We start from the raw sequence: 12,089 nt of genomic DNA, 5'->3' as shown, positions 1-12,089 counted from the left end.
ATATCTGATGCATCTCATGGACATATCACAAGTCCCATCTGTTCATGTTTTTTTTTATATTATATTATTTTATCAATCATGTATGTAATAAAATTAAACCATCAATTTATGTAAAGATACTGTGTAAAAAAATATAAATAATAATTATATTTTTTTTATACAGTATCTTTTACATAACCACCACACAGTTTATTTTACAAAATTTATTTAAAAATTTGTAAAATATTTTATCAAATTTAAAAATTAAAATTTTGTAAAAAGAATTTTACAAAATATTATATAATTATATTATAGATTTTTACAACTATCCATTTAAATTGAAGCTAAATTTAGAAAAAAAAATAATGTTTAATATATTTTTGAATACTTAAATAATAATAAGAATATTTAACACATGTTAACAAGAATTTGTTAAATAAAAGAAGAAAACTTTACTGTTTTCAGATTATAAAAAAGTATGTTAATATATTTTATTGATTTTATCACAAAATGTAAAGTCATTTTTTTTATATTTTTTGTACCATACATTCAATATTAAACGTTTGAAATAGTGTTCTACAAAAAAATCTTGTGATTTCTTCTTTATCTACAATTGCATAATTCTATTGTAAAATGGTAATTGTTCTCAAAAATTATAGTTTTATAAAACTAATATCCACGGATATGTATCAAAAACAGTTTGCAATGAAAAGCAAGATTGCTTTTATTCAACGACAAAGATAGCATATAAATACTTTTGTAAAAAAAGTTTTTAATATAAAATTACAATTCTGGTAATATTTCTGAATATAGATTTTATGTATTTAGTATCTTAGCATTCCGTGAGCACAAAATGGACATCAAAAAGCAGAAAAACAATACCTCCTTAGCGATATATGCTAATGAAAACAGCATTACACCTGATCTACAGAAAGCGGAAATGATCAGACAAACCCAGCATATAAACCAACTGCAAAATCTGGAGGCGTCAGAAATTTTTAAAGCAGACTGCAAAGGCCTGTCAATCAATTTTAAGGAAGAGAAACAACTATTGAGAGCATGGCAGGCAATTTATGATGCAACGCTATAACAACTACCACAAGCACACATCTTTCGAATATTTAAATAAAAGATTTGAAAAATAAATTCGAGGATAGAAAACATCAAAAACTGGAAATTTGAAAATTAGAATAAAACCAGAAAACATTTATAGAACACCTGAAGAAGACCCTAAAAAGTGGGTCGAAAACGTTAGTGATACGTATAAATAAACAACTACTAGCCCGTTATAGATACCGATCATTCAATGCCGATTCGGCATTGGATGATCGGTATCTATAACAAGCTAGTAGTTGTTTATTTATATATATACGCCTTGCCGGGGTTGCAATGGCCAGTTGAGTGCCTTTGGGAGGATGTGGGCAATTAATGTGTCCCCAGCCGGCATTGTAATGACCATCAGTCGTACGGTAATCTTATATCAGCTGGAGGAGGAGAGCGGATCGGAGGTCCGGGTAGCGTAACTGGTAATGTGTCTGCACAGATAGCAGAAGTTGCAGGTTCGAGTCTCGCTTCGGGCCATTTCTTTTCTTCCAATTAGGCCTAAATTTATTTAAATTATTTAATTAAAATTCTAATTATTAAATTTAGCAAGAGATGGCACCTAATGCCTAACTCTAGTACCAAATTATCTTAAATTATTAATATTACTATAGCCATTTGCTAGCCTGATAATTCGGCATTGGATGATTATTAGTGATACATTCTGAGTTTTTACATGCAAAGCTATACAAGGTTAATGAGATGCATTTGTCTTAGCATTCCACTTGCATAAATGACTGAGTAAAAATATCAAGATGAAAGTTTAATAATAAATATAATACATCCCAAAGTTTAATAATAATAATAATAGAAAATTTATTAGAACAGCAACTGATCTGAACATGTTTGGCTTTAGGACAGCAATGAATGATAATTCAAGACAATATAGTTTTCTAGTGACAATTCTTAATATTTATGAAACTGACATTGCCATCACTCATTGTTGATTAAGATTAATAGCGAGGTTGAGGCCGAAGTTTTAAATGTGAAAACATGTACATCAGACGTTCAGCGACACTTTCGTGTAAGTCTACAAGTTTGACAATGGCGTTTGGAATGTCAAGCATGATTCCACTGACTTTCCAAATACCATTGTCAAACTTCTAGGCTTACAGGAAAGTGGCGCTGAACATCCGGCATACACGTTTTTGCATTTAAAACTTCGGCCTCAACTTCGCTAATGATTTACTTAAAACTTAAAAAAATTGTTGTTTTAGGCATAGAAACTTTAAAAAGTTTCTATGCATAAAACAACAATACATAGAAACTAAATTCAAAGTTTTAAATTGTTCCATTATTTATTAAACAAATGATACTACTAGATTTTGATAGGACTATAATACAGCTAATTAATTATAAAGATGTTACATTAATTGAACTGGAAGCAAAGATTAGGCAGAGATCTGGTTAGCATAATTGGTAAGATATCTTCACAGTGCTGAGCAGTTGTAGGTTTGTATTCCATTCTGGATCAATCTTTTCTTCCAGAATATTCTAAATTATAGTCAAACCTTGGTTTTTGAATGATTCACTTTTCAAAGAAATTGGTTCATAAACAAAATTTTGCCCTGGTTGCCAAACAAGCTACTTGGCAAGAGCTGACCACAGATCAAAAGAATATAGATGTCAACTCACTATACTTCCTATGTTAAAGAAAGCCAATGCTTGATCAATCAATGACAGGACTACTGATTCAGAAGTTAGTGGCACTGAGGTCCTTGCATCATTAAATGTCACAACACAAATCATCAATGACATTACTATTTAAATTATATTTCAATGCACATGCAGGAAAGATACTACTTCGGTACATGACTCAGTTGAATTTAAATCAAATTAATTGATAAAATCTGCATTAATTGACATTCACATATTATAAATGGCATCCAAGAATTCATGGTTAAAGGTGCTTAAGTCAAATTAAATAACAAAAATTTATTAATATAACATTATATTATACATAATTACATTGATTTGTAAGCATTTTTATGCATGAAATACAGCTAAAATAAGGTAAAAAAAAAAGCTTTATTTTAGAGGTCAAGAATGGATTAATCTATTTTATATGGTTTCTTAAAGAAAAATTTGTTTGTTTCAGAACAAATCGGTTTTTGAACAGCTTTTAGCAACAAATTATATTTGAAAACTGAGCTTTAACTGTAATTTATTTCTAATTATTAAATTTTGACTAGAGATAGGCAGTTCTGCCTATCTCTAGTCAAAATTATGTAACATCTTTATAATTAGAGACCAATTAAAATCCAACAGTATTGTTTGTTTTTTATTATATGTTGGGCTTGATTTAATGTATATATATTTTAATGTAATTCCATTACTTAATTTTAAATGTTATTCATCCCTTTTATATAGTAAAATATTCTTTATTTCTGACTGATATTTGTGATTATATAATTAATTTTTCTTACTAATAAATTTAATTTTTGATGTCCAAAGAAAATAAAATAATAAAAATGTTGTAATTACTAAATACTGTTTGAAATATTTATTTTGTTAAGTGAACTGATTAAGTTTTTAAAAGAGCTAAGTGACAACTCAACTTATAATCAATATTTGAAAAAAATTTCATAACAGAATTTTGTTAGAAACTTATTAGTATAGAAGTATTTAAAGCTTTTACTTGTTAGTATATGTACAGAAGTATAGTTTACAATAGAAAAAAAACAGTGTAACAAGTGGATTATACATAATAAATATGATCATATAGATTAGCGATAATGTTCAGATGAATTAAAATTCAGCCAGTAAAGTATGTTTAATTAGAAAAATCAGATAAAACCTCACTATTTTTGAATTGATCAGCTAACACATTTTTTTTTTTACTATCATCATATCAGTGTAGTTTCTGAAAGAATTTTATGATCTAAGCTGCAATTTAGACTTGCTTATGCTTTGATTTAGCCATAGCTTTTTACAGTTAATAATAGTTAATGATTAATGACTGCAAAATGATAGGAACTAATTTTGACTGGCCTGTATGCTATTTACCGCTAAGTCTGTATTCTGTCTCAACAAGCTGACAGTGAGACAACATGATGTCACAAAAATCACTGATAGATGAACTATCAGTGATTTTTGAACAATATAGTAATCACCTATCAGTGATTTTTGGAACAATATGGTAAGTTTATTGGCATTATTTGTGAAAGAATAATGTCAATAAACTTACCATATTGTTCCATTAAAAAATAGGAGGTTTTACATTATAAAATTATTCACAATAAGCAACATAGAAAGTGTTATAAGTATTCAAAACAATTTGTCTCTTACCACTTATCTTCCTTGCACTTGGTAAACAATACTTTGCACTCTGCAGTCTTGAACAGAACTAAATTTCCCACTCTCATGATTTGAATTTGTGTACTTGTTTTTAGTTTTAATACGTTAGTTTAAAAATAATATATTATCAAGTTGCATATTATGAAAAATATTATGTAAGGATTCCTGTAAATAAATTTTTGATGAAACTAAGTATATTGTAAGTATATTCTTTGGTAGTCCACCATCACAATGATTTTTGTGACGTAATTTTGTCTACGTCACCATCAGCTTAACTCAGACAGAGTATAAATCTTGTTTTTAAAATAAACCTGTTAGAAATAAAACAAATCCTAATGCATAACATAGAGTTCTATAATATGAAAGTATAACTCTGCTTCACTTTTATTTTTTTTGTATAACATGCATATTACACATTAGAATTAATAATATAGAATATAATTTTAAAACGTTTAGGGCACAATTCTAGGTCCGAATGACGCGGTTGGGACTTTAACAGAACTGTAGAACATACTGATAGGAACAAAAAAAGTCTAATGAACCATGGGTGTACAAGCGCGCCTTCGCGAGATATAGGCCCCCCAAAATGACTATATGGCAGCGAACATGGCGGCCCGACTGACCTCTCGTACGAGCGCCACCACATGCCGCCATGTGCTAAACTAGTGATCGATTCACGGTAGTTCTTGAACGAAGTAAAAAAATGGGGGAAACGTCTACTAAAGGCAATTTTAACGGCAAGCGACGGGACTCCCGTAAAATCGTAAAAAAAATATTGGGTCACGTGACCCGGCTTTTTTGCTCGCGAACCCGCATAACGTAGCCACAACTTTCGAGGGCTATATCTCACGAACGCACACATATACAGGTATGGTTCCTTTGACTTTTTTGGTCCCCCAGGGGAGGTCGACAATTTGCCCCCCTCCCCACCGCGTCATTCGGTCCTAGAATCTTGCCACGTTTAGATACGTAGTTCTTAAATAATTTTAAACTGTACACACACTTTGTTCCAGAGACAATTTTAATTTAAATTTGTAAATCGTTCATAAAACTTGTTCAATTTTAACGTTAAGTTTCGTAGTGTGTTTTGTGCCCGGCGATGTCTGTTATATACGAATGAAAACACATTAGAATTCACATTTAATAGGTTATATACAGTATATAACAATTTACTTTTTTTAATATTCTTCTTTGTTTATCTCAAATATAATTTTTTCTTTCTTTCAAATACTAGACAATTTCCCACATTACTAAATATAATAACAAAAACAATGAAAATTAAAGAATTTTAATAATTCAAACAATAGAAAACAGACTATACAATGGCTGTGACTTAAATAATTCAAAAACTTACTTTAAACTATTTACCATTTCCATTAAATCCACACTAATAATTATAACTGATATATAATTTTTCACATAAATTTGTCTAATAAATATTACAAAGATTGTAACTTATGAAATTTCTACACAATTTAATTCACTCAAATCTTCTATAAATTTAGTAATAGTAATATAACACGCTAATTTTATAAAATGTCAACAACACAGGTAAGAAACCTTGAAGTTTTTATATTAAATATAATTTTTCCTTTCAAAATGGCGACAAATATGAAAATAATACATACCAGTAGGGGCACTATCGATGATTCTTAAGTCATAAACGCCGGAGCATCTATAATTAGCGGCCGTGCCATTATCCCAGACGACGACAACTTCTTCTGGTGATTCGAAATTCCTTAAAGTCCCAACGTGTCCTTCTCCACCGTCTTGTTTACCCCATTTCCAATCGGGACCTCTCATAACCCGTCCACCTATACCTTCGATCGCCAGTCGCCCTCCGACTCGGCTACCTCCTTCCATAACAACTCGCGTTAACAAATTACCGTTTAACTGTCACTTTTCGATCATTTTTAATATCGTGGATTTAGGAAAATATCCCTACTTCTTTCGAAAATTACCTTCCTTTTGTCGTCCACAGGTACACAACTGACGTCTGCGTCTGCGTACTATGACGTTCGATGACGTCAGCGAAGATGTACTGACGTCACACTAATTAATGCCCATTTGATCGTAATGTGATAAAGTTTAATGTGTTATTAATTACGTTTTAATCGTTTGGTTACGTAATTATGATTAATTTGTTAAATTTTATACTAATTTTAATTCTGGAAATTATTAAAATCTATAAAATTTATAGACGGATATTTTTGAATTTTAATTTTAGTTGAATTTTACTTGATTTAATATTAAAATTGACTTAAAAATAAACTAGAAAACAAAACAGAATTAAGTTCATCTTCATTTAATCATAACTAATTTGATTTATATATTTAATAAAATTGATTCCAATAAAATAGATGAAATTTTATTAAAATCAATTGATTCAATTTCTTTAAGTCTGAGACAAACTGGTCTTCATCAAATGAAAATTAATTCAATTCAATAATATAATAACATCATGTCTTTTGAAGATAGATAAAACATTATATAAGTGGGCTTGGTTATTGATTTTGTATCCTTGAACTTTCTTCCTAATTTTTTTAGATTTTCCCTTGCATTTTTAAGCATTTCCATTATTATCATTGTTATTATTACAGGTATATGTACAGTACATAATTTGAATAACATATTAGCGAGGTTGCAGTCGAAGTTTTCATGTGTAAAACGTGAACGTCAAACATCGAGCGCCGCCATCTTTAAGCGGCGCTCGACGTTCGACGTACACGTTTTACAGATGAAAACTTCGGCTGCAACCTCGCTATTAACATGTAATTAAAACTACATTTAATAATTATATTGATATATTATTAAAATATACAAAGTGAAAGCTTTTAAAATTTGTGATTATGCTATAAACGCACAGATCAAAAATATTAAAATATATTTTCGAAAAAGATATCATTTTTAAAACTTAATATTTAAATTAAAAAATGATTTCTAATAATATTTCAGGAATGTTTAATTTTTTAAAATATCAGAAAATAAAAACTTCATAAAATGTTATTTATTTTTATTATTAAACATTTTTTTAATTATGAATATTGCTTGTAATGATTTTTGTAATGTGAGATTATCAACAAGTCATGCTAATGGGCAAAATTTTTTTTCTTTCATTAATTTATCTTTTTGCGATAAAGTAAGAATATATTTAATTTTTTTTTTATGAATAATTTGTAAATGAAAATATATTATACATTTTAGTAAATCTACATATATATATATATAAATGGACATGTTTATGCCTATATTTCACTCTGCAGCCAAAACTGCACATCGCACATGAATGGTGTTTGTGTGTGGTAGTAGCCTCAAGTGCACTATAGTGGTTGCGTCTCGATAGCTATAAGGGTGTGGGAGATATAGGGGTTGAAAGTGGTTGACTTGGAAAATGTGTTAGGCCGCGACTCCACTAGCCGTAAAAGGGCCGTAAAACCCCTCGCCGTAAAAGCTTTTAATCACGTGACCATGATATTTTACGCCTGAGCAGGTCGTAAAATATCATGATCACGTGATTAAAAGCTTTTACGGCGAGGGGTTTTACGGCCCTTTTACGGCTAGTGGAGTCGCGGCCTTACTCTTCAATGAGAATGTTCCAGTTTTTTCTAGAAAGTTCCAGAAACCTAGAGGCGAAATTTGGTACACAGTTAAGGTAAGTCATGAAAACGCACACTAAGAAAGGATTTTTCGAAATTCCACCCCGCGGGGGAAGAGGGAGAGCATTAAGTCTTAACCTGAAGAACGGCTTCTACTGTACTATTTTAGATGCGATTTTTTGTTTTTAATTACGTTTAGTCTTCATTGAGTACAATATAATTGGATTGCTGTATGTTACATTTCAATGTAAAACGTCTTTGTAATCCAAAAATCATAATTCTAACCGAGAACTACTGTGAGACCGTCTACCATATTTTTTTGGATTACAGAGACGTTTTACATTGAAATCTTCATGAGTACTTAGGTGGGGTGTACTATAGATTACTCCCTATGGAATTTCAGAACTTTGATTATATATTGAAACTCAGGGGACCGAGACGAGTTCAACGGTACCCTATTTTTGGACCGGAGACGAAAAATAAAAAAGTTATCATACTTTTTCACTTACCATACTTTTTTAATGCACTCATGAAGACGGCACCATAGTTGCTAGTACTGCCATCTTGCGGTAAAGTCTGCAAACCATGATGTCGGACTACGGTCATCTCCCGGAGGGTTAAACACGCGATACGAGAGCGGAGAGAGCGATGCGACTTCCGATCATCGCGCGATCGCCATTTCGGTTATGGCAGCGAACATGGCGGCCCGACTGACCTCTCGTATGGGCGCCACCACACGCCGCCATGTGCTAAACTAGTGATCGATTCACGCAGGGCCGGTTCTAGGGTTTTGAGCGCCCCGGGCAAAACAAAATTTGGCGCCCTTTCATACAAGAATATACAAATTTACTGCAAATTAAAAAAAAGTAAAAAAAGGCAAAAAATCAAAATTACACAATAAAGAACTGTATAAAAAATTTATTTATTTAAAGCACGGCAAGTGTTGTTAATGCAAAGTTTACAGAAAGACAAAGTTATTTAACCATTAAGGCGTATGACAGGCGCCAGTATCACTTTGACTATTCATAATTTTGTTGATATTTGTAATTTATAAATTTGATCTCGTCCATTTTTTGAGTAGATTGTTGTGATACGTGATACTGATTACAAATTATCTTTTCAAAATAAATAAAAATAAACTTTTTAGAGATTAAAAAGCATTTGTCTGCATCAATGTTGTGTGATAAAAGCCATAAAAATTCTTAGGTTTCATTATTTTAATTAGTAAATTTTTGATTTTGTCTATTAATCTTTTTTTTTAGTTATTATGAATTCTGACTAAACAAATAGTTTTCTTTGAATAATTGTAATATTATTTATATCTGTTGACAATAATAAAATAATTAGCGTTGTGACCTTTATTTGGTATTATTAAAGAAAAAACAATTTATTGCTTGCTAAAAAAATCGATGTCTCATGAAAAATGATCAATTTTAATTTATAAAATCTAAAAAAATAATGAATGTAAAAAAATATTATATTTTTATATCGGCGCCCCTCAAAATTTGGCGCCCCGGGCAGTCGCCCGGCTTGCCCGCCCCTTTATCCGGCGCTGGATTCACGGTAGTTCTTGAACGAAGTAAAAAAAGGGGAGAAACGTCTACTAAAGGCAATTTTAACGGCAAGCGACGGGACTCCCAATCGCGATAGCGAGGCCGACTTAGCGGAGAGCGACGCGACTCCCTATCATCGCGCGATCGCCGAAAAAAGTATGATAACTTTTTTATTTTTCGTCTCCGGTCCAAAAGTAGGGTATCGTTGAATTCGTCTCGGTCCCTTGAGTTCAAATATATAATCAAAGTCCTGAAATTCCATAGGGAGTAATCTATAGTACACCCCTTAGGGGTATTAAATTGATAACATTTCAGACATTGTTATAAATGTTTTTTATATATTTCGATTTTTTAACCAAATGTTCGAACTGTTTTAAATTCGAATTTCTGTTTGCATATTGGTTCGATTATAGAACGATTGTAAACGTTTCAGAAAATTAAAAGCAGTTTGTTTCATCTCAGCAATTCTCATCATTCTCAGCGGTAGGTGTTAAATAACAATTACTATGGTTGTTGTAATATTGAATGTAAATAGGGTTTGCTTGCAAAATCCACGTGAGCGAAGCCGCGGGTAACAGCTAGTTAATTATAAATACTATTATAACGTATGTATTAATTTTCATAATTTCCCGGATATGTCAAGTCCTGTGTCACAGAATCCGGCCGCTCCATTTTGGGCCTGACTAAAACTAGGCCCAAAATGGACTTAGATGGCTGCGTCTCTTAGTGTTCACAGGTAGGGAGAGGAAAGAAAAAGTAGCCTAACAATTCGAAATTTCCATTTACTGTATAAATAAGATTGGTTCTTCTCTACAGTCTTTGGATTGATGGAATAAGGCAATAACACAGGCGATTTACCAAAGAATGGATACCTACCATTCTATGGCAAATTGGCTCTTATTAGGTACCGGATACGTGAAGAAAACTCGGAAAACTCTATGTAACCAGCCTGTTGGCGAGGCACGAATCCTATCATCCTACAAATCCTACCTCCGCCATCAAAGTTCAGTGGTTTTATCGGTTTATCCTCTTAAAGATGTTTTATTACAGATAATGAAACATCATTATCTGTAATCAGTGTAGTAAATTAAAACTTTCTCCCCTCGAGAAGATGAGCATTTAGTTATTTATTCATCTTATTTACAGTAGAAAATGTCCATGACAATGGATTTCTTCTCCACATTATATGAAATCCATTTTAATATCAGAATTATCATTTCTTATTACAGGTATCCCTTACTTAATGCGGTTTTGCTTAATACGGGATTGGATTAACACGTAAAATTAATTGCGGCAATCTCTTTTTATACTCGGCAGAAATTTTAATTAACGCGGCTACAGTATAACAGTCGTCTTTACTTAACATAGATATGTTTTTCTCGGCAAATAAAGTGTTGGTATATTTGCTATTTTCCTTTATTAAAATAAAAATGTTTGTTATTAACCAAAAATTTGTTCTAGTGGGTCGAGTACCGAGGTTCAGTACCTATGTATTTGATTAAGGCGATTTAGATGTCGGCAGTAGCATCGAGAAATTAATTAATCAAGGAATACCTGAGATTATGTTAGTAATTTTGTCGAACGTTTTATGTAGGATTGTCCATAAATTACGTAACGCTATCGTTATACTTTTTAATTGTAAACCCACCTCCTATAATGCGCCGTGATGCTTACACACATATCCACTCCCAAAATTATGTAACGCATATCCTCGATCAACTCCTTTAATTATATTAACCCATTCCCTCTCCCCCGCGGGGGGAAATTTCCAAAAATCCCTTTTTGTGTGCATTCTCATGACTATCCTAACTGTGTACCAAATTTAAACTTTCAACTCCTAACTGTTTGGGTTCTGCGCTTATTATTATAATAGTAATTATTATTATTATTATTGTGTTAGGTTAAGTGAGATATACTCGGTTAACACCGGTGGCTGTGTACTATGCCGGACCAGAGTCAAGGCATAGTAACCAAAACAAAATTTAAAGAAGTGTATCAGTGTGTGTGTCTGTATTCAAGAATTTTCTCACAATATGACATGTATTCAATGTAGTGGCCTTCTGTAGTGTGATGTATGTGTTTCTATTCAATTGTAATGTGCCCAGGCTTTTGTGTAGTGTGTGTGGTATGACACCAGTAGAGGAGAGAACAACAGGTACAATAAGCACCCTATCCATCCTCCACAGATGCCTTATTTCCTGGGCAAGTTCTGTGTACTTGCTAATTTTTTCAGCACATGCGTTTTGTATATTGTGACTGTTTGGAATGGATATGTCTATAATGTATGTGATTTTATTGTGTTTGTCAATGAGTGTGATGTCTGGTCTGTTGTGGTAAATTGTTTTATCTGTGATTATGGCTCTGTCGTAGTACATTTTGTGCGTGTTGTTTTCCAATACTGTCTGTGGAATGTATTTGTAGTATGGTTCGTGGAAGTCTACTAATTTGTGTTTCTTTGCAAGCTCTTGATGTATTATATTTGCTACTTGATTATGTCTGTGTAAATAATCTGTCTGTGCCAAGAGCTTGCAACCAGAGGTGATGTGTTGTATAGTTTCTGGCA

General features: G+C 31.8%; 1 protein-coding gene across 1 annotated transcript in view; it reads right to left on the bottom strand.

Annotated features, from left to right (window-relative positions):
- Positions 1–6,409, bottom strand: part of mib1 (mind bomb 1) — a 155,084-nt gene extending 148,675 nt beyond the window's left edge. The window contains exon 1 of the mRNA XM_067272251.1: positions 6,006–6,409. Within this exon, the coding sequence (XP_067128352.1) occupies positions 6,006–6,240 (235 nt within the window). The 5' untranslated portion in view covers positions 6,241–6,409. The remainder of the gene's footprint in view (positions 1–6,005) is intronic.
- Positions 6,410–12,089: the final 5,680 nt, after the last annotated feature.

Source organism: Centruroides vittatus, unplaced genomic scaffold, assembly GCF_030686945.1.
Source record: "Centruroides vittatus isolate TY-2023 unplaced genomic scaffold, ASM3068694v2 contig_426, whole genome shotgun sequence".
Lineage (NCBI taxonomy): Eukaryota > Metazoa > Arthropoda > Arachnida > Scorpiones > Buthidae > Centruroides > Centruroides vittatus.
This window is presented reverse-complemented; position numbering and strand designations above follow the sequence as displayed.